The sequence below is a fragment of the Leucopleurus acutus genome, assembly GCF_964270905.1.
Source record: "Leucopleurus acutus genome assembly, chromosome: 2".
Taxonomy (NCBI): Eukaryota; Metazoa; Chordata; class Mammalia; order Artiodactyla; family Delphinidae; genus Leucopleurus; species Leucopleurus acutus.
This window is the reverse complement of record NC_139143.1, coordinates 98,191,962-98,216,319: the sequence shown is the minus strand read 5'-3', so window position 1 is coordinate 98,216,319 and position 24,358 is coordinate 98,191,962. Positions and strand designations below refer to the sequence as shown.

The 24,358-nt window shown below is 40.8% G+C and overlaps 1 protein-coding gene across 1 annotated transcript in view; it reads left to right on the top strand.

The window, feature by feature from the left end:
* The first annotated feature begins 10,423 nt into the window (after window positions 1–10,423).
* Window positions 10,424–24,358, top strand: part of EEIG2 (EEIG family member 2) — a 104,663-nt gene continuing 90,728 nt past the window's right edge. The window contains exon 1 of the mRNA XM_082834345.1: window positions 10,424–10,590. Within this exon, the coding sequence (XP_082690471.1) occupies window positions 10,451–10,590 (140 nt within the window). The 5' untranslated portion in view covers window positions 10,424–10,450. The remainder of the gene's footprint in view (window positions 10,591–24,358) is intronic.

The following is a 24,358-nucleotide window of genomic DNA, read 5'->3' as shown; positions in this document are numbered from 1 at the left end:
GACATGGAAAGGAAGGACCAAATGAAAATTTAAGAATCCCCCAAGTGCTATCAGTCTAGGGTACTTAGGCTATCACACTCGCCCAGTGAAAGAACACTTCTTAATCCACTCTAGTTATGTCCCGACTGGAAAGAAGTTGTTGAATAAACATTGTGGTTTCTGATAGAAAAGTGTACAATCTAGTGTTTGTTTTTAAGAATCACAAAGGCAATCTGCTATCTTTCCACAGAAATTTGAAAAAAGGTAAAAAGAAGTACTGAAGAGATCAAGTTTCAGAATTAAAGGAGGCACCTCGGAAAGTAATCTGTTTCTTTCACTGAAAGCTTTTATCCTTTTATCCAGGCAGACTAGTATTCAAGACAACTAAATGTCAGTACTTAGGTATCAATAACATTCTTATTTAACTACAGAACCAAAAAAGGAAGATGTGTTTTTATTGCCATATTTCCTTTGATGTGAAATTAAAAAGATTTTGCTTGGCTGGGAATGTTATTATTCAAACTCCTGTGTCATTCTCCTATAATCATTCCTCAATAAAGCTAGTATAGTTCGGTTTTAGACAATGGAAAATTAAGGCAAGTATTTGATTTACCATTCTTAGAATGTATGCTTTTGCAAACAACCCAGTATAGGAGTGCTTCCCAAAAATGAATAACATATAGGAAAAAAAGCCATGAACTCCCAATGTTAATTTAAATTATTATAAGATTTCATAAATGGGGCTTCCCTGGTGGTGCAGTGGTTGAGAGTCCGCCTGCCGATGCAAGGGACACGGGTTCGTGCCCCGGTCCGGGAAGATCCCACATGCCGCGGAGCGGCTAGGCCCGTGAGCCATGGCCTCTGAGCCTGCGCGTCTGGAGCCTGTGCTCCGCAACGGGAGAGACCACAACAGTGAGAGGCCCGCGTACCGCAAAAAAAAAAAAAAAAAAGATTTCATAAATGTATTTTAAACATCAAATTAGATCTTATAACTTTTATATAACTCTAAAACAGTACAATTTACAAATTAAATGTATCATAATATTCTAAACAAATGTCTCAAATTAACGACAATAGTTGAATATTCATTCATTCATCAAATATTTATTTGAGGATATACTTTGTTCCAGGCATAGAGTATACAATACTAGCTGGTACCACAAACACACCCCAAATTTAAGTGGTTTTAAAAACTAAGTGCAGTGAAATAAGCCACTCACCAAAGGACAAATACTGTATGATTCCATTCCTATGAGGTACCTAGAATAGTCAAATTCATAGATACAGAAAGTAGAATGGTGGTGGCCAGAGGCTGGGGAACGGAAACATAGGGAGATATTATTTAATGGGCAAAGAGTTTCAGTTTGTGATGACAGAAAAGTTCTGTAGGTGAATGGTGGTGATGGTTGTACAACAGTGTGAATATACTTCATATCACTGAACTGTACACTTAAAAATGGTTAAGATGGTAAATGGTATGTTATATGTATTTTACCACAATTTTTTAAAATAATTTTTAAAATCACACAAAAAATTAAATGCTAATTTCTCACTCACTTCACAGACCAATACCTTGGTCAGTGGGTTTGGGAGAGTGAGTGAGGGACTCTGCTATAAGCTGCTAATAGAAACACCCAGGCTGATAGAGCCTTTCTCACCTTCAGCACTTGGCTTCCAAGGAGATCTTAACATCAACATTCAGCCATCAGATGGGGGAAGAGTGAAAGAATCACACATGGGAGTTTTATCTGGACTAGGCCTGGAAGATGCATGCATTTCATTGGCTGGAACTCAGGCTTGCAGCAGCACCTAATTGCAAAGGAGACTGGAAAATATTATCTGTGTACTCAGGAAGAAGAGAAAACAGCTTTGGGTTTGGTGGTGACCTAGCACTCTATGCCACAGTCCCACCATTTGGTCATAAGATATCCATTTCACCCTTTTTCCCCAAATAGATAATCCCCAAGAGAGAGAATCTAAAATCTCACTCAGTTACTTCATCAAGTTCAAAGTACAGGATCTCCAGGTAACCACATGGGCTTCTCCATCAGGTCTGGATATAATTCCACATCATCTTGTGACCTAGTGATTCTCAACCACAGGTGATTTTTGTCCCCCAGGAAACAGTAGGCAAGTTCTAGAGAAATTTTTGATTGTCACAGCTGGGAAGGAGGAAGATGCTACTGGCACCTAGTGGGTAGAGGCCAGGGATGCTGCTAAACGTTGTACAATGCACAGGACAGACTCACCCCCACCCCAAAGAATTGTCTGGTCCAACACGTCGATAGTGTCAAGGATGAGAAACTCATTGTGACCTGTGGACTAATAAGATATCTTCCCCAGTCACACCCAGTATATAATGATGGAACAAATGTATTGCAGTAGATACTTCCAGGTGGGACAGGGGAGAAAGGGAGACACTGGCCCACTGCAAAGATGAAATTCTGCATGGAGGCTTTGTGATGGCCCTGAACTGGCAGTGGCAGAAGCTCCTAGGCTAGGCCATATTACTCTTTTCTGCAAGGAGCCCCCTTCCCCTTGTACATTGTCCTCTGTGGTCACTGACTCTCCCTCTGGGAGTTTTTCCTCTAAGCCCACATGTGAAGTGGGTGTTGGGAATCATGACTTCCTTGAGGAAAGTACAGCTTTTAATACAGGCTCCTGATTTCTTTAGCAATACAGTCCCTCAAAAATTGAAAGACTTCTGATCTATCTGCATCCAGTCAGTTCCATAATGCCAATAACACTAAAGTTTTTCCTAGAGATAATTCTTGATCCTAATTTATTTCTTTGCTTTTTCACCCCATGCTTCTCTTCCTCTCAACTTAAAAGTCCATCAGACTTAAATGTGAAGGCCACACCCTGAATGTAATCTTTGCTGCATGGCTGAGTTTTAATGGGCCCTTGTTGCCCAAAAGCTTTTTCAATCTTATTTCCTATTCTTTGAAGTACAGAGCAGTAGGTTTTTCCATCCCTTGAGTCTCCAAATTGCTGTACTCTCTATATTCCTCTTCATTTATGCTTGCAAACCTACTCATTATTGCATGAGCTCATCTCATTTTCTAATATCTTGCTAAATGCATCCAGTAGACATAACTTCCAACCTCTTCTAGAGCTATGAGCTTTGTAGGCACCTTATTTGCCTTCTGAATTATCACAGGCAACTCTTTCACCAAATGTCTTGCCATGGGTTTCCATTTTCCGGCTCCTAATAAGTTTTCTTGTTGCCCACTGCCTGTCTGACTAGTTTTAGATTTCTACAACAGCACTCTATCTCTGTAACAATTTCTGAATTAAGGTAAAGCTAGCTGTTGTGACAAACATACCTCAAAAAGTCACAGTGAAAGTTTGTTTCTTGGTCACATAACAGTTCAATACTAGTGTTCCTGGTTAGGGGTGGAGGAGTGAGAGAATAACCCTTTGCCATACAGTCACCTAGGGACCCAGGCTTATACAGGCTCTGTCATCTTCAACATGTAACTTCAAAAGTTTCCCTTGGGGAGTCTCTGGTGGCGCAGTGGTTGAGAGTCCGCCTGCCGATGCAGGGGACACGGGTTCATGCCCCGGTCTGGGAAGATGCCACATGCCGCAGAGCGGCTGCGCCCGTGAGCCATGGCCGCTGAGCCTGCACGTCCGGAGCCTGTGCCCCGCAACGGGAGAGGCCACGTCGGTGAGAGGTCCGCGTGCCGCAAAAAAAAAAAAAAAAAAAAAGTTTCCCTTGACATCAAATTCCAAACAGTAGATGCCAGAAGAGAGGGAGGACCACCTGTGGGAGGTTTTATGGGCCAGGCCTGGAATTGGTGCCATCACTTCTGATCACATTCCATTGGCCAATGGAATGTAAGTAAAAGTAGGGCGTGCATATTCCAGGAAGTGTTCTTAAAGGGAGGGAGCATACCTTTCTTCCCTCTGAGCATGCCTTGCATCTTCTTGCTGGTTGGAATTGAGAAATGGCTGGAGCTAGAGCAGCCGTCTTAGACCACAGGGTAAAAACCACATGTTAAGGATGATGGAGCAACAGAGCTTGGGTTCCTGATGATCATGGAGCTCTCCTACCAGCTCTGGACTCTGTACCTCCTGTCTTTACTCAATTAAGAAAGAAATGAGCTTCTGTCATATTTAGGCCACTGTTGTTTTGAGTTTTCTTTTATTTGGAGCTGAACCTAACTTTAACTTACATAACTATTCGCTAACTGTTCGGTATGGTTACTTTTTCTTCTGCCCACTCCTCTTAGTTGGAGACCACTTATACTTCCTTCTCACAGTAGAGGGTACTATAAGATCTGTCAAATCTCTGATACAAGTAGTCTTAGCACATGACTAGCACCTTTATCGTTTTACCTGAGAAGTAAAGCACTTAGGATTGGTCCATAAATTCATATCATTTCAAGAAACACTTATTGAATACCCACTAATGCCAGGTATTGGGCTAGATACAAGAGATACAAAGATGATTAGCAAACCATCCCTGCCTTTGAGGAAATTTATTATAGGTATTGGGGTAGATATTTAGATCTGCTGCCTCAATTTCCATTCCATTATTCTATTTGAAGAAGTTGGAAAGCTAAAAATTATATTCCTCAGACTCCCTTGCCACTTGAATTCTAGATGCAAATAAGGCCAGCCAAATAGATGCAATTATGAAAAAAATAGGTGCAAGTGAAATTCAGGCTATCTTCTGGCTGCTGTGGCAAGTGGGTGCTCAAAAGCTTTTTCAATCTTATTTCCTTTTCTTTGAAGTACAGAGCACCTTGCAAGCAAGGTGTGATGACATGTTTGTGGCATCTAGACCCTTCATATGGGCTCCATGGTGGTGGCAACAGCAGCAGCAGTGTCCTATTGTCAGTTTCTCATCCCAGCTACATTGTAAATTAGTCAGAATAGGCTAGCCTAATGCTTTAGTAACAAGCAATCCCCCAAACCTCAGTGGCTTAACACAACAAAAGTTTCTTTCTCACTGACAAAAGTTAACTGCATGCACAGCAAAGGAAACCATCAACAAAATGAAAAGGCAACCTATGGAATGGGAGAAAATATTTGCAAATCATATATCTGATAAGGTGTCAATATCCAAAATATATAAAGAACTCATACAACTCAATAGCAAACAACAACAAAAATCCAATTTTAAAATGGGCAGAGGGAGAATTCCCTGGCAGTCCAGTGGTTAGGACTCGGTGCTTTCACTGCTGGGGACTGGGTTCAATCCCTGGTCGGGGAACTAAGATCTCGCAAGATGTGAGGCACGGCCAAAAAAAACAGTGGGCAGAGGAATTAAATAGACATTTTTCCAAAGAAGACATACACATGGCTGACAGGTACATGAAAAGGTGCTCATCATCACTAATCATCAGAGAAATGCAAATCAAAACCACACTGAAATATCACCTCACACTTATTAGAATGGCTATTATCAATAAGAAAAGAAATAACAAGTGCTGGCGAGGATGTAGAGAAAAGGGAACCATTGTACACAGTTGGTGGGAATGTAAATTGATACAGCCACTTCAGAAAACAGTATGGAGTTTCCTCAAAAAATTAAAAATAGATCTACCGTATGATCCAGCAAGCCCACTTCTGGGTATATACTTGAAGGAAAGAAAATCACCGTCCTCAAGAGATATCTGCACTCATGTGTTCATTGCGGCATTATTTACAATAGCCAACTCATAGAAAGAAACTAAGTGTCCACCAATGGATGAACAGATAAAGAAAATGTTATATATAGATATAATTCGACCATATAAAAGGGCATTTTGCTATTTGCAGCAACATGGATGAACACTGAGGGCATTATGCTAAGTGAAATAAGTCAGACAGAGAAAGACATACCATGTGATCTCACTTATATGTGAAAACTAAAAAAAAAAGACACAGATACAGAGAACAGATTGGTAGATGACAGAGGCAGGGGATGGAGGGCTAGGCAAAATGGGTGAAGGGGGGTCAAGAGGTACAAACTTCCACTTATAAGAGAAATAAGTTCTGGGGATGTAATGTACAGTATGATGACTATAGATTTACTGTATTGTGTATTTGAAAGTTGCTAAGAAAGTAGATCTTAAAAGTTCTCAACACGAAAACACAGAATTTGTAACCATGTGAGGTGATTGATGTTAACTAAACTTATTATGGTAATCATTTCACAATGTATACCTATATCAAATCATTATGTTGTACATCCTGGACTAATACAATGTTACATGTCGATTATATCTCATTAAAACTGGGGGACAAAAGTTTATTGCTGCTGTGGGCAGTTGTTCTCCAGGGGCTGACTCAGTGATCTGGGCTGCTTCAATCTTGTGGCTACCACATCTTAACACAAGGTTTCCTCCATGATAATTGTAGCAGCGAAGAGAAAGTCTAGAGAACTGCTCAAAAGCTTGTCACTGTCTCATCCTGGAAATGACATATTACTTCTCACATTTTATTGGCTAGAGCTAGTCACATGGCCCTACTGAACTGCAAGGGGATTGGGAAATGTAAACTCCCATATGCCCAAGAAGTAAAGAAGGACCAGATATTAGTGGCATCTGATAATGTTTGCCACAAATGATGTGACTTGAATTCAACAGTCTGTTGACTTCTACTCCACCAGCCCTTCCAAAGGTTTCAGAAGCACTGAATTGCCTGACTGATATCCCTTTGTTTCAGGTTTCTACAGGGAACCCTGGCTGAATCAGGTGTGCGCTGGTAGCCTTCTGTCCCCTAAACTCCATCACTCTCCACCCTTCTGTGCCTCAGGAGGCTATCCTCTACCAGCTGCATCTTCCAGGTTCCTTTGCCCTCTTGCTTTGGTTGGTTTTAGATCATGCGAGGTACCAGCAGGAGATCAGAAAGCAGGAGGTGAGAGAGGTCAGGATGTTTATCCCCCCTCCTTTCAACTCCCCACCAGACTATGGGTTCCTTACTCTGCAGTTCTGTAAAGAATCCTTTCATTAAAATTTCCTCATTTAAACACTTTGAGTATGATGTCTGTTTCTTGCCTGGACCTTGACCCATACACGCTGTTTAATAATCAAACCACGAGTCTAAAAAAAGAATACTAGACTCCCTTCCTTCAGTTTTACTGAAGCTGGAGATCTTCATATACTTCAAATCTGAGTAGATCATTCCTGTTTTAAAACTTCAATGGCTCCCTATTATATTCGCGGCACCACACACCACTCTAAGTTGCAGCCAGACTGAACTACTTTCAGTTCCTCCTGCAGCATGGTCTCTCTTCCTCTGAGCCTTTGCACACGCAGTACCTTCTTCCTGGAGACTGCTCTCCACCCCCACTCTCGCCATTCAGACATAAGCCCAGAAAGTTTTCCACAACCCTACTTATCCTAGTTCAATGTACTGTATTCCCCCAGCAGCCTCTGTTAACCCATTGTCATGTAAAGATAGAATTCAATGTTACACTGTACCACAACTGCCTGCTTACTTACCTGTGTCCTCCGATAGACCCTAAGATTCCGCACAGAGACTGCATCTTAGATCTCTAGGACTTATCAAGGTGCTTGGCACATATTAAGCACTCAGTAAATCTTGGATAGTTCCTGAATGTCGTTGAAAAAGCTTGAACCCTCCTGCTCTAGCTACTGTCCTTTCTCTTTTCATTCACTGACAAATCAGAAAAAAAAAATTAAGTCACCTACCCCACATGACTACCTACCATTCACTTCCCAGATTGTTACCCAAAAACTGGGTTTGCCTCTTGGGTGTTGAGCCAAAAGACACAAAGAGAAGGAAGGATTTATTACTTGCAACAAGTAAGGAGAATACTGGGGATCTTTCCAAAGCAGTATCTCCCCAACAGCAAAGCTGGGGAAATTTTAACCTAAGGGTACATGCATATTCATAAAAGGGCTTGAACAGAGGAGAATTCAGCATAGAATTGGGGCAAAGGTGGACAGAGCCCAGGCTTTAGTTTGTCGAAGCCAGAAAAAGTCATCATTCCTTAGGTTCTGATCAGTCTGGGGTCTCAGCATGTAGTTACCATCCTCCACCTGGGTGAGGGGCCTTAGTTCCTGCAGAACTCGAAAATAAGTATCAGATTGTAATGTATATCCCTTGAGGAGGAACTGGGACTCTGTTTTATTGCTGAACTATTGTTACTTGACTGCTTTCCCTTTGTCCTGCATTCCCTCACTTCCCTTAAGATCATTAATTACTGACACCTGTTCAAGGGCAATTATTTTCTCCAGGCTTAGATCCCAAAATGGCTTAGGCCAAAAACGGCTTCTCTTATGTTAAGAAAACCATGCCTGGTTCTTTTTTTCTCCAGGGACCCCCTACCCTATCTGCTTACAAGACCATTTTAATCTTACTTTGCCATCACCTTTTATGGAGGCTTCTCTTGCCAAGATTACCAATGACCTCCTAGTACTTCAATTTAATAGCTTCTTTTCAGTCCAAATCCTCCAGGATTGCTCCGCAGCAATACAGACTACCCTCCTCTACTCTCCATAGATCATAGACCTACCTCTCTCTCCCCCTCTCTAATTGATCTGCTTGCGTATCTGTATTATAAGCCCCTGTGTGTCTTGTTCATTTGTATCTCTAGTCCCCAGCACAGTGCCTGGCACACAGTAGGTATTAATAAATATGAATGTTAAATGATTAAAACTCTTTCTTGGCTTCCAGGCCATTTATCTTCCTTGATCTCCTCTTTCTCTGTTTGTTCTCAGGCGCCTTCACAAGCTCCTCTTCCTGCATCTACCCATTAAATATTCTTCAGAGTAACTCATTTTTATCCATTCTTGGGACTTCAGCCATCAGGGAAAATGCTCTAAATCCCAAATGCATATATTCAGGCTTAACCTCTCCCCTGAGCTAAGGCTGCCCTTCTCTCCCTGGATGTCTCCCAGTTCAAATAAATGTTCATTATCGTTTCCAGTTCCAACCTGCCTTCCTCCTGCTTCCAGCCATCCAACTAGTTTTCCAAGTTACAAACCTCAAAGTCCCGTTTAACTCTTCTCACTTCCTCTTACTCTTGTCCTGCTGGCCAACCAGCTATGTTCACTACCAACCCCCCAGCTCCAAACTCCTAAACTCTGTCCCTGGGTCTTTACCTTCATTTCCTCCACCTGGAACACCTCCCCTCCTCCCACACCCCACCTTGTCCCAAATCCTATTCATTCTTTGAAATTTAGAACACTGGTTAACTTCAATTAATTGCTGCTGCTTCTGAGTTCGAGACAAACTGCTTCTTCATTCTAAACACACATGCTAGGTTTGTTTTTTAACGACAGATTTGTATGTCTCTCACTAAATCGTAAAACTCTTGAGGTCAGGGTTTTTCTGTTTTTTGCGGTTTTTTAAAATAAATCATTGGGTCTAGACAGTGACTAATATTTTAGGCGATTAAAAAAATTTTATGTGAATGAATGCATGAATAAATGAGTGAACTGGGAACGAGAATCTCTTCTATGGTAGCCTTTCAGAGAGATTACGGAGAGGGTTATAACTCAGACTGAAAACACGATTATGTAACCAAGTAGGCAATATACATTGTAACAACATACACCTACCTGCCTATAGAGGGCAGGTAATTGTTATGCATCTATGGAGACTTTATTTTTAGGCTTTTCAGTTCCCGGTATAGACAGACAAATTTTAGAAAGGAAGGTACTACTTTCATCCCGTCTGTACTCTTTTATCCGGGATGACAGGAATTATAGAAGAAACAAGAGAATACGCCTGTAGCAATACAGTGCCTGAGTCCTCAACACATTTTAATCCTTTCCTTGTTCTTCCTCGTTTTATATTAGGAGGCACATGAAGTTAGAGTACCTAAAAGAAATTTTAGTTTTAGGATTTCAATTTGACGAAAACAACGTCGTGGAGATTCTGGTTAACCCTATTAACCCATGACTCTCAAACCCAAGGGAAAAATATATCAGTGGAGGGGAAGGGGAAGAAAGGGGGCGGAGCAAAAACTGAAAGAAAGGCAGAGAGGAAGCTGTAGAAGGAAGTTCGTTTTTGGTAGGATTTGTCTTTTTTTAACCCCAGAGAGGGGTGACGCTCTAACGCCCAGAACCTCCACGCCAGCCCTCCCTCTTCCGCCCGGCAGTGCGCTGCTGGACGCTGCCGCTAGGGGCGCCTCCGACCCCGAGGCGCTGAGGAGGCGGCGGCAGCGGCAGCGGCGGTTCTCGGAGCTTCGCCTCCCCTCCTCCCAGACGGGCGGCGGCGCCGGCTGCAAGCTGCACACCGAAAGGGCGCCCACCGCTCAGACGAGCTGCAGCACGACCGCTCCCCGTGGGTGGGCGGGGCCCGCGCAACGGCCGCCTCGCTGCGGCCGGGGCTGCCGCTAGAGGCGGCGGCGGCGGCGGCACCGGCCCCGGCAGCGTCTCCACGCGCAGCTCGCAGCCCCGGCCATGGGGCTGGGCGGGCCCGCGGCTCGGCCGAGTTGAAGCGGCGGCGCCGGCCCGCGCGCCCCTTGGGGCCGCCCCCGCACCCCGCTCGCCGGCGTCTGGCTCTCATGATGATGAAGAAGAAGAAGTTTAAGTTTAAGGTGGACTTCGAGCTCGAGGAGCTCTCCTCGGTGCCCTTCGTCAACGGGGTCCTCTTCTGCAAGATGCGGCTGCTGGACGGCGGCAGCTTCACCGCCGAGTCCCCCAGGTAACGCGCCGGCCGCTGCTCCCGAGCAGCTGCGCCCTCGCCTGCCCCGCAGGGGCTTGTTGGATGGGCAGCATCTCTTTCCGTGGCCCATTTGCTCCAGGAGGGCGGCCAGCCTCGTGAGCTCTTCTTTCTCTAGGGACCCGTCTGAGATCTGTCGGGAATGTATCGATCTGCGAAAGTGCTTTGCAAATGGGTTCTCGGCTGGGGTAAGCCACCTGTGCTCGTGATTCCAGATGGTTCCTGGTATCTGTTCTTCCCTCCTAAATTCTCTTGGAATGGGAGCGATGGTCAGAAGGGAGAGGATGCTTCTGGTTTCTCTTTAGACCTTTCCATATTTGTGAGATGCAAAGTGGAACTTGAGCTGTTGTTAAAACAAAAATAACCCAAACTGCTCGAGTTCCAAGAGCGCCCGCTCTAAACCGAAGCCTGTGCTTTTAGCCTTTCTTCTTCTCCGTGTTGGTTACTGGGGGGCGCTGGAGTCCGGGATGAGGCCGGGGTAGGCCTGGTCAAGCTTGAGTCAAGTGTTCCCTGGCACAGACAGGACAACAGTTTGTGCCTCATCTCAGAGCTGCGTGTCCAGTTACGCGCTAACACGCACTGAATTGCCCGTCTTGAGGCGACCGCTAATGGCTCTCAGTGGGGAGGAATTAGAACCAGAAGGAGAGCCAATGCCCTGCTCTCATTTTGAAATGAGCCCCTGGGCACTCCCAGGGAGTGTCGTTGGCAGGTTACAGAATCAAGTCAGGAGTGGTAGTGTTCCTTGAGTCATTTCAGGGATATTTGTAGGTTGACAGATCTCTCCTAGGGTAAATGTTCCTTAAGAAAAGAGAAAATTTGCGGAATTTTTAAAAATGAACTTTTAAGTTCCTGAGATCAAGGAATAAGCCTCATAGTTAATGCTTATTTTGCTTAGATGTGCTGTTCATGGACTTCATTTTTACCCTAAAAAATATTCTGCTTTACTTTTATCTGTCACTCCTTTTAATAATGTAAAGGAATTGGGACCAGAAAATTGTCCGCAGTGGCAATATTGAAGCCTATGAAAGCCAAAAAATGTAAATGTCTAGTTGGCCAAAGCAAAGGACGTATGAAGCAATACTGATTCTCAGAATTAAAAAAAAAAAAAATCAGCTGAGCGTAGTTTTTTAGATTAAACTATGATGACACATCTACACAGTCATTTTTAACACATTGGTAAGAGAACACTGTAACTCAGAATGGTTGAGCAAATATTGTACCAGCTCTTAAGGTGCTGAAGTCCAAAGCCAATTCTTGAATGTTCTGTAGGTGCAAATGAGAGTCTTGCCCCGTTCTGTGGCAAAGTCCCACCCACCACTCTGGCAGTTAGACCAGCTCTTCTGGGCCAGTGGTGACACCTGGTGGTCAGGGTACTTCCCTGCTCCCTCCTTTCTCCCTCAGGTTATTGGTTTGGCTTGCTTGTAAATCAGTTATTCTGGTATTGCAGACAGTCATTTATTCAGCAATTAGGTATAGGCTAAACCTTTTAAATATCATATTTAATTCTCACAGCAAGCCTATGAGGTAGGGATCCCCATTTTGTAGATGAATAAACTGAGATTCAGCATAACTAACTTTCCCAAGGTCCCCACATCTGGTAGGTGAAAAGCCAAAATTATAATACAGGTCTCTCTAATTTCAAGCAGATTGATGCCATGTAAAGGAGGAAATTGTGTGTTGTGCTGAAGATGGAGTTTCCCAATGGTTTTAACAAGCAAGGGGTGTAATTTGATTTGGAATTTGCAAGATTGGAAAGGAAAAAGCAGAGTATCCTGTATTAAATTTACCCCTTTTTCTTCCAACTAAACTGTGACTTTAATCAAAGTCAGTTAGGTTAAGAGTAGTGCTCTGTATAACCAACCAAACAACACCCATATAGTTTGGAGGGAAGTGATTCATAAGAAGGAGCGTGTTCCTTGTTAGGTACAGGTAGTTGGTGTAAAGCTAAGACCAAGATTTTGGAATGAGGTGGATCTGAACCTAAATCCTGGCTCCACAATGGCAAACCTGGGTTGGTTACTTAGCCTCTCCAAGCTTCCATCTATAAAATAGAAACCATCACTCGCTTATGGGGGTGTTGTGAGGATTTAGTAAGACGATGCACCTAAAACAGCTACCACAGTGCTCTGGCACCAACTGACATTTAAAAAGAAGACAAGGAGCTTGTCTGAAAGGGTTTGTTTCCTTTACATGTTATACTTAATTTTTTTCTCCTGGCAACTATGCAAATATTGATTTCAAAAAGCTACCTCATTTTAGAAGAAAAAAGAAAGAAAACCAGAAATACTTAAGGATGTGAATTATTTAAAAATTGCATAACTTAAGGCAGAAACATAGAGAACAAACGTATGGACACCAAGGGGGGAAAGGGGAGGTGGGATGAATTGAGAGATTGGGATTGACATATATACACTAATATGTATAAAATAGATAACTTGAGAACCTAACTGTATAACCCAGGGAACTCTACTTAGTGCTCTGTGGTGACCTAAATGGGAAGGAAATCCAAAAGCGAGGGGATATATGTATACATATAGCTGATTCACTTCGCTGTACAGAAACTAACACAACTTTGTAAAGAAACTATTCTGGGACTTCCCCAGTGGCACAATGGATAAGAATCCACCTACCATTGCAGGGGACACAGGTTCTATCCCTGGTCCAGGAATATCCCACATGCTGCGGAGCAACTAAGCCCGTGGGCCACAACAACTGAGCCTGCACTCTAGAGCCCACGAGCCACAACTACTGAGCCTGCGTGCTGCAACTACTGAAGCCCACATACCTAGAGCCTGTGCTCCGCAACAAGAGAAGCCACCGCAGTGAGAAGCCCATGCACCTCAACAAAGAGTAGCCCCCGCTCACCGCAACTAGAGAAAGCCCGCGTGCAGCAACGAAGACCCAACACAGCCAAGAATAAATAAAATTAAATCTTTAAAAAACTAAAAAAATAAAGCAATTATACCCCAATAAAAAAAATTTTTTAAAGGCATTTAAGTTTTAAGTGTTAAAAAAAAATTGTTATAACTTTTCATTCTTGGGTACCAGTCTAGGCAGTGCATCTCTAAATAAATGCTAGATTTTAATTTTTTAAAAAATCACCTGTACCTCTCAAAAATCAAATATAGTTAACACTTAAAATTTCTCCCATAAAAATATGCAATGAACTACACAGAAAAGGGTTAACTTAGCAGGCCCAAGACTGCTTTCCTGAGAAAGGCCTGTTTACAGTGTTTTTGCTGGCATCTGGGAACCTGAATGTTCAGCAGTTGCCTACAGTGAATCAAATTTGGAGTGGCTCATTGTGCCTAGACTACAGTGTGATTTGTGCTGAATACTTTCTGGGAGTCTGGAATTTTGGCCTGTTCTAGGCAGAGGGTGCCTACGTGACCAGCCCAGAGTTGCCTATGTGGGGGGAGGGTACCCTTAGGTACTGCATTTCTAATGAGTTTCCTTGGTAGACACATGTGTTGTCACAATTTGATGTTGGAGAAATTGTGTTCTGGATGACTCCACTGAGAAAGAACTCTTGGAAGCTTGCACTTGGTTTCTGAGGACTTTGTTCTGTGCCCCTTTCTCCTTTGCTGATTCTGCCTTGTATCATTTTGCTGTAGTACATGTACGATATATCTTAGACATGGGTATGACTATATGCTGAGTCCTGTGAGTCCTCCTAATGGATCACTGAACCTGGGGGTGGTTGTGGGGACCCCTGATGCATGAACCTACGTAAAAGAATAATTCATTTTGTTAAAGAAAAGCCTTGGAGGTACATAGCAAATAATAAATATATTTAAATATATTTTGTTTTGTGTGAAAACTAAAGATGAAGATCATTCATTGTTTACCAAATATTAATTGAGCATTTACCAAGTTTCTAGCTGCCTGTCAAGGGCAACAAATATAAGTACAACAAATATAAAGGCCTATAAGGCAATTACCTCTACTTAATGAAATTAGATCATACATGGATAATTGCTTGGTGATAGGAGACAGTATGATTTAGTGCCTAATCAGTGGGTCACACAATGTGAGTGTTGTTGAAATTCTGAAGGTTAAGAGTTTGTTTACAGCTGTAAAGGTTACTGAAAACCACATCATCTTTTCAGTTGTGCATGCTGGAAGGATGAAGTGGCGTCGACAGGGAAGTGTGGGTGGGAGGACTGATTGAGCAAGTTGGCAATAGCAGTTGGTGATAGATCAGCCTGACTACTGAGAGAGTTCACGTTAAACTTCTAGCAGAAGATAGAGACATTGAATGCAATTATAAAGAATTTACTTTCCACTGCTTATAGGATAAAAGTCAATCTAATTACTCCAATAAAGATGTTAAAAAAAAAGTCAATCTAAGATTCTTGCACTAGGTTGTAATGTAATTAAAGTGATGTTTAAGCTGGCTGGTGGGCTGATGCTCTTTGGATTCAAATGGGGATAGATTAGAAATGAGGAGACAAATTAGGAGTCTATTAAAATAACCCATGCAGAAGTGAATAAGAACCTGAACTTGGAGGCTTCTCATGGAAGTAAGTGATGAAATGAAAATGCTATGACAGATGCCTTGATGACATGACAGAGTAAAGAAGTCAGGAAGAATCTTTGTTTTATTTTGCAAGGGGAATATACATATCGTTGGGGAGATATGAGGAGGTCAGTTATATGTTTAACATACTACACTTAGTGACAGCCTGATAAGCAGTTGGAGACATATTTACTGTGGATTTCTTAGCTCTGGTCTATTGTAAGTAAGCCTGCATACTGGATTTTTCATCTAAAATTTCCTTACACCGTTTTGCCCTTTTAAAGATTATTAATGAAAATTAATCTTAGAAGGATCCAGTTTCTCCTGGGAAGGTGTATCCAGTGAAGATGTTAGAATAAAAAAAAAAAGACTTAAAAGGTACTTATTTGTATACCGTATGCTAACACATATATATGGAATCTAAAAAAAAAAGGTTCTGAAGAACTTAGGGGCAGGACAGGAATAAAGACGCAGACGTAGAGAATGGATTTGAGGACACGGGGAGGGGGAAGTGTAAGCTGGGACCAAGGGAGAGGGTGGCATTGACATATATACGCTACCAAATGTAAAATAGCTAGTGGGAAGCAACCGAATAGCACAGGGAGACCAGCTTGGTGCTTTGTGACCACCTAGAGCGATGGGATAGCAAGAGTGGGAGGGAGACGCAAGAGGGAGGGGATATGGGAATATATGTATACATATAGCTGATTCACTTTGTTATACAGCAGAAACTAACACAGCGATGTAAAGTAGTTATACTTCAGTAAAGATGTTAAAAAAAGGTATTTATATGTAATACATGTTATTAAAAAGGTAAGATTTTTACATATGATAGTTAATAAAACACTCAGAAAATACATTGTATGATTATAATAATCTAATAAACTGAAGCCAAATTATTGCCTAATAAAATATTTTTGAAGACCTTTCAAAAAGACAGAATGTTACATTAAAATCTTTTCAGAGCACTCTTCCTTTGTAAAAGCAGTCACATCACTTTAGAGGTTTACTAAGACTATCAGAACAAGTTAAATAATTTCTGGTCTGCTTTAATAAAGAAATATAATGAGAAAATTTTCCTGTATTTTTTTAGGATTTCCAAGTTTGCTTTATTTTTTTCATCTTTTTTTGTGCTCATAGCTAAATACTTCTCTAAGTTTCACATGAGCTTGTGGGAGAAAACCACATGTGAATTCAGGGAGTGTCTGGGAAGTTTATGAGCATATCTGTGTTGGATCTTTTACTTTGTAAACAAGTTGAAGGCGTTTTTTTCTCTTTGGCCAGAGTATCTTCATGTTTTCAAGATTTTAATTCACTGCACATTGTGTACTTCTTTTTAGTAACTTTTTTCCTTATTTCAAAAATAACACATATTCATGTGGAAAACTTACAAAATAGAAAAGCAAAAAGAACAGAAATTGCATATAAATGAACCAGCTAGAGATAATCACTTATTATTTTGATGTATAACCTTGGAGACTTTATTGATCCGTACACACACATATATATACACACATACCCTCCACACACACTTATCACATACTTTTTTTTAAAAAACCAAAGTGGGATCATACTATACTTATATTTTTTTTCATTTAATATATCTTCCCATATCATTAAGTATTCAATTACAGACTTATTTTTAATAGATGCATACCATTCCATTGTATGGATTTCCATGGTTTGCTGGACAAAGCCCCTTTTGAAATAGTCTTCTTTGCTTTCTTTTTTATTAACATTTTTATAAACACACTAAATTGAGCATCCTTAAAGATGTGCACATCATTGTTATTTTTTTAGGATTCGCACTTAGAAATGGAATTATTGAGTCAAAGGGCAGTTTTAAGACTTTTGATATATGTATATTATTAACTTGCCCTTTGATACATTAAATTGACTTTTTTAAGATGAAAAAATTAATAATAAGTAACAAATACAAACAATAATGCTGTTTGACCATATGGCACAAAATTATTTATACCCTGACCAGAAATGAGGTCATCTATTCACATTATTATAATAGCTATAAAAATGGTAGCTGACGCTTAATTGAGCTAGTACTTTTTCAAAAGTAGCTAGCATTTTGCCCATGTGTCAGGAACTTTTCTGAGCCTTTACAGCCTCAAAATAATCCTAGGAGGAAGGTACTATTACTACATTATCACTATTATTACTACTGCTATTACTCGCATTTTATACCTGAGGAAACAAGCCCAAAGAGGTGCTGAAAGTTAACACAGCTAGTAAGTGGCAGGGGAGGGAGGCAGTCTGGCTCCAGGGTATGCTCTTAATCACAACACTCTGTTGCCTCTCGAATTTTATGTTACATGTTTTCTCATTCTTATGTTTTAACAAAACAGTAGATAAATATATATAGTATGACTTTTTCTGAATGCTAGTCTCAGAAAGCTGGTTCCAGTGTGTGACACCACTAAACAAGTCACTAGACCTGGCCCCTTTAGATTTGTCCAAAGTTATTGTATATGAAAGATGAGAAACATAGTACTCATGCACGTACTGTTTTTTTCAAGGTGTGACTTTCCAGTTGTAAGTCCTCAAAATTGTTTCATTACTGGATTGTTGTACCTTATAAAACTGTTATTAATGCCATTTTCCACTAGTAAGTTAATAGTCACTATTGTATGTCTAAGCCTTGCACACTAGGCAGTTTATAAATATTTATTGAAAGAATGCAGATATTTGGAGAAAGGATCTGTTGTAGCTTTGCTAAGAATGACAAATACACAGAGATTCCCAAATTAAATACATGGGGAAGTCATATGGGGAAGTATATGCTGTCCTATGTACACAGCTTATAAAGAATTAATGTTCAATTTGGGGTGTCAGCCTTTGAGGGATATTATCAAGTAGAGATCCAGTAAGATCAAGTAAGATTCTGAGGAATCCCGAACTGTGTTCATAACAGGAGACTGGGGTGAGTCTCAAGGGAAGATGATGGTGTTCAAATACTAAAAATTGAGCATGTGTACATGTATATTTTACATTCCTAATTTTATGTATTACAAAATCCTTTTTATAGATGTGTTACCTCCTGTTGGGTTAAGATATAGATCAAGTTCTGTAACACATATTTGAAAAATAACAAGTGGCTTAAACTAGGTAGAAATTTATTTCTCTCACATATAAAAAGCCCAGGCTGATGTGGTGGCTCTGACCCATCAGGTTATCAGGGGCCCTGACTCTTTATCTGGTTGCTCTGTTATACCCAACCAGATATTGTTCTCATCCCCGGGGACTAAGTTGGCTCACCCCGCGTCCGAATTCCAGCCACTGGGAAGGAGGAAAGGGGAATGGGAGATCCTTTTTGCTCACAGCCTGTTGACCAGAACTTGAGCACGAGGACACATCCAGCCCCAAGGAAGGATAAGAAATGCCGTCTTTGCTGGGTGTCCATGTGCCCAGCAAAAGAGTCAGTTACAATAAAGAGAAGGGGAAGACCGTTATCAGAGGACAGTTAGCCTCTGCCACTCCTCTCTTTTAGAGAAGAGAAAGTTGATCTGCAGAAAAGCAACACAATTTGTTCAAGATCACACGTCGATTAAATGAAAGATATTTGAAAGACTGTCCCATAAAGAGGGAATAGACTTATGCTGGGTACATCAGAGGAGAGAACAGGACCAGTGGGGAAATGTTAAAGATGGCATGTTTCTATTCAATATAATAACAGAAAAGATAATCTGTAACATTTAAAAGAAGACGGTAGTTAGTGAATTGGCTACCTTGTCCATTTGTCAGGAATGTTATCCTTCATTAGAAGGATGGGTGACCTAGGTGATTCTTAAGGCCCTTGCTAACTCTAGGTTTTCTATGATTAAGCTTTCAATTTTATTTCCTAATACTGCTCTTTCTAAACCTCCCATTTTAGCCAAGACCGGTCAGTTTATATTAGCCAAATATGTGTGCATTTCTGTCTCCTTGGTACTCTCTCCTATTTCCACCTCTTCTTTACCATTCTTTTAGTTGATTGAAATTCCAAGCATTCTTCAAGATCTAGAGCAAATGTCTCATCAGCTTTATGCCCACATCTGTCCCAGCCTACAATCCACCCACTGCTTTCCTCCAACACTTACTTCATATACTATGTCCTCAATAAATATTCATTGTTTGTTGAGTGAACGAAATCTTTTTTCATCATCCCTACTATGATTTCACCTCTTACTCAATTCCTGTACTTCTTGTTTCTACCATTCATTTCACCCAAATTTGTTCTTTTAATTACCTATAAAAATTTTCCATGCAGTGTAAAATTTACAGTAGTAGAAATACAAGAAAAGGTAGGAAGAAGTGTTTAACGGTTTTTTTTTTTTTTCTTTTTTGGAGGGGGTGGATCAGGGGAAGTGTCATGGAAGATAATTTTTTAGCAAGGTTTCGAAAAAAGTCTAGCTGGAGAAGGAGATGGAACAGTAGAAGGAACAGTACACACAGCGGCAAGGAACAGCGGCATGGTGTGTGCTGGAAGTACTGTGAGTAGAGTGGTGTATTACTGCTGCCACATAAAGAGCAGGAGAGAGTGGTCATTTCACGGAGTCTGGGCTTGCTTGGATACTCAAGCATCTAGGGAACCAAGAGCAAAGGAGTGACTTATGCAAAGTTAGTAGGTTAGCTTAGGTAGGGCTGGAATTTAAGAGAATTCTCATCTGATGACCTTAGCTTTCTCAGTAGGAGCCAAAAAAGATGAAGTGAGGGATATGAGGATAATGATAAAAAATCAGAAAAGCTTCTATAGGGAATGAGAGAAGCAGCTGACCAAAGATAAGGCCTAACTGAAATTTAGAACATGAATTTTTGTGATGGCAACATGCATGTTCCTGCATCTTTCTCTAGAGAAAGTCTAGAGAGTAGGCAAGGTCCAGGGTATAGGTGTTACTGAAATGGTATGAGGCTAGGCATAGGGCAAAGAACTCTGGGTCTAGGGTGTTAGGTTATTTGCACAGTGTTAAAATAGCCAGTATGATTGCAGGTGTTGGAGTGAAGAGAGAGAGAGAGAGGGAAAGGTACTTCTGTGTGACATTAACTAGGAGAAGAAGAGTGTGACATAGCCATATGTCATGTGCCTCAAGCTGAAAGGAAAAGAGGTAACAGCCTGTAAGTGGCACTGAGGAGTTTGGAAAATGCTATTGCTGCCTCCAGTGGAAGATGGGAGTGGAGAACACTACCCCCTATACAGCTTCAACACAAGTAGTGTGCTCACGAGCTAGCCAGGTTTCACTTAGGCAGTGAGTAGACTGTTAGGTGAAGAGGTTGAGAATGTAGAGTTTGTTCAACCCTGGAACCAGGGTTTCAGGTGGTGTGGTAGAATGAGTTGGGAAAGAGAGCAGCAACAGAAGAATGAATCAGGGTAAGGAAGAAAAGAACTGTAGGAAAGAGCAGTCTGGGGATTTAGGGAGAATAGGTGACCAGGACTTGCACTATGGTCTTTTCCTGTGGATTACAGGGGTGAAAAGTATACATACAACTGAATGGCTTAAGATTTCTAATATGGATATAAAATAATTTAGTGTCACTTAGTAATATACGTTTAGATTTCTCCCATGTCTTCATGGCTTGATAGCTCGTTTCTTTTTCACACTGAATAATATTCTCTTATCTGGATGTACCATACTTTATCCATTCACCTACCATTCACTGTGTGATTCCACTTATATGTGCTACCTAGAGTGGTCAAATTCACAGAGATAGAAAGTAAAATGATGGTTGCCAGGGGCTGAGGGGAGGGAGCACTGGGGAGTTGTTGTTCAGTGGGTACAGAGTTTCAGTGTTACAATGTGAAAGGGGTTCTTGGAGATTTGGTGCACAACAATATGAATGTACTTGAAGCTGTTGAACTGTGCACTTGAAAATGGCTAAGATAGTAAATTTTGTTATATTTTTCCACAATTATTAAAAATGAATAAATATCTTACACTCTTCCCCCAATTTTTATTAGGCCAAGCCAACTATTTACATGTTAATATATTCAAGTAAAGTGAATTAGTATTAAAAAGAAAGTTTTATCTCTCTTTTTTAAAAAATTAATTTATTTTATTTTTGGCTGCATTGGGTCCTCATTGCTGTGCGCAGGCTTTCCCTAGTTGCGGTGAGCAGGGGCTACTCTTCATTGCAGTGCGAGGGCTTCTCATTGCTGTGGCTTCTCTTGTTGCGGAGCATGAGCTCTAGGCACACAGGCTTCAGTAATTGTGGCATGGGGGCTCAGTAGTTGTGGCTTGCGGGCTCTAGAGCGCAGGCTCAGTAGTTGTGGTGCACGGGCTTAGTTGCTCCGCAGCATGTGGGATCTTCCCGGACCAGGGCTCGAGCCCGTGTTCCCTGCATTGGCAGGTGGATTCTTAACCACTGTGCCACCAAGGAAGTCCTGAAAGTTTTCTTTTTTTTTTAACTTCTCAATTTAGAGACATTTTGCCCTGAATTTTCTGCAAATTCAGGGCAAAATGAGCATTGATGAGTCCGTTCAGTCATTCTACCAACTAATATGATTTAACAAAATATAGACATATTGGCTTATTTGGTAATTAATTTTTATTTAACAGTTTTAAGAAAGTCCCTCTTTTTTTCCCCCTACTTGTGTTTCTGCTTATTTAAGTCATTATTTTTGCTGATTATATGTCTTGAGATATATGTTATTTGTTGCTCATCAACAAATGTCAGCATTTATTGATAAAATTATCTCTAGTTTATCTTTTATTAAGTATAGTACCTTGAAGATAAGTTTGTTTGTGAAAATAGTATGTATGATGCTTACTTACATCCTTTGCATGAGCTCTTTTCATCATCTCAAATGATATATTCTTCACAATAATCATTACTGTAAACATTGGTATAAAATATAATTTTTACCATCCAGGAGCCTGCACTTTATTGGGAGATATTGACATATATTGTTAAATGCAATATAGGGCAGAGTGACAAAGCCTATATATAGTAAGTGTACAAATAAAATTGTTACAGCAGTTGAAAGGAGGAATGGAGCTATTAATTCTGAGAAAGTAGGGAAGACTCCTTAGAAGAGGCGGCCTGCGAGCTGAGCTTTGAAAGATTAGTAGGATTTAACCAGTAGGGGGGAAATGGGATGAAAATGTCAGACATCTTGACTCTGATAATGTTTTGACTTGTGTTTATTATCAAAAACTATTTTTAAGAGTGGTACATCAATACTGTATCTTCATCAGAAAGCATTTTCTAGTGCAACACTTTAGAAAACAGACTGGCAATTCCTCACATGTTAAACAGTTACCATATGATCTGGCAATTCCACTAATATACCCCAAAAGACATGAAAACATATCAACACAAAAACTTGTTCAATTAACACTTGAACAACACAGGGGTAGGGGGTCGGAGCACTCGCCTGACGCACAATGAGGCCAAACAAACTGAAAAGTCAGACTTCGGAGCGTTTGGAGCAGAGAAAGGTTTATTGCAGGACCATTTAAAGGCAAAGTGAGGGAGAAGCGTGGTTAGTTGTTGCAAACTTCTTGGTGAAGGAATCCTTTGTTCTTGCAGCTGTCCGGGTAGGTCAGGTCATGATCTTCCTGTGTGTAACAAAACAAATATTATTCTCTGCTCTACAACTTTTTATCTCTGTATGAATGGACTCTTAGAGGTCAGAGCCCTGAGAATAGGCTATCCTGTATATTTCAGACTATGGGCAACATTCTTTTACAAAAGGTTCAGAGCCAGCATGACTAAGCACAGGCAACAAAGCACAAAGGTTAAAGCAAAAGGAATAAATCTAATGAGTCAGATTTGTTCTTCCCTATTACACGCTGACTCTCCATGCAGTCAAGTCAACTTATCTTAGTCGGCCCTCCTTATCAGAAATTCAGTGTCTGTGGTTCCACATTCGAGGATTCAACCAGCCATGGATTGGGTAGTACTGTAGTATTTACTATTGAAAAAAAATCTGTGTATTAGTGGACCCGTGTGGTTCAAAACCATGTTGTTCAAACTGTACATGAATTTTCATAGCATTATTTATAATAGCCAAAAATCCAAGACAACCGCATTGTCTGTCAGCTGAGGAATGGGTAAATAAAATCCATACAGTGGAATATTTTGGCAATACAAAGAAAGAAAGTACTGATACATGCTACAACATGGATGAAACTTTAAAACTTCATGCTAAGTGAAAGAAGCCAGTCACAAAAGACCACATATTTTATGATTCCATTTATGTGAAATGTCCAGAATAGGCAAAGTCTACAGAGGCAGAAAATAGATTAGTGGTTGCCTAGGATTGGGAGGTTGGAGGGAAATGGGGAGTGACTACTCATGGTATGAGCTTTTTTTTGGAGGTGATGAAGATGTTCTAAAATTGATTGTGGTGGTGGTTTCGCACTCTGTGAATATATTAAAAACCATTGAGCTGTAAATTTTAAATGGGAGAATTGTATAGTATGTGAATTATATTTCAATAAGGCTAAGCATTTTCTGACAAAACTCCATTAAGCCAATCTAATTAACTCCTTGGATAATTTTCTATACCAGTTTATTCTTTTATTTAACAAATATCTGTTGAGTGTCTACTATGTGCCAGGCACTGTTCCAGGCATTTGAACTATTTCTATTATTTTTCAGTTCAGGCCTTTTTTTTTTTTTTAAATAAATTTATTTATTTAGGCTGTGTTGGGTCTTCGTTGTTGCACACAGGCTTTCTCTAGTTGCTGCAGGAGGGGGCTGCTCTTCATTGTGGTGCGCGGGCTTCTCATTGCAGTGGCTTCTCTTGTTGCGGAGCATGGGCTCTAGGCGTGTGGGCTTCAGTAGTTGTGCTCATGGGCTTCAGTAGTTGTGGCACACGGGCTTAGTTGCTACGCGGCATGTGGGATCTTACCGGACCAGGGCTTGAACCCGTGTCCCCTGCATTGGCAGGCGGATTCTCAACCAGTGTGCCACCAGGGAAGTCTCCACTTCAGTCTTTATTTTATGAAGTTATTTTCCTTGGTGTTTATTCTCTTCTCTGTATATTTTAAAATGAACATGAGTTATAAAACAAGTGTAACCTAATCTGTATAGTGGCTATTGTTTTTATAAAGTCCAAATTTTCAGGATCAGATTTTACATTATCTAAATTCTGTTAAGAATTCTTAATTTTTGTGACAATTTATAGTCAATAGCAGTCTTTATCGTGTGATATCTTAACCAGTGAGTTGTTTTAGCTAATTTTATGTTTATGATTGGTACCATTAATATTCATTATGAGCTGGATAAAAGACTTGT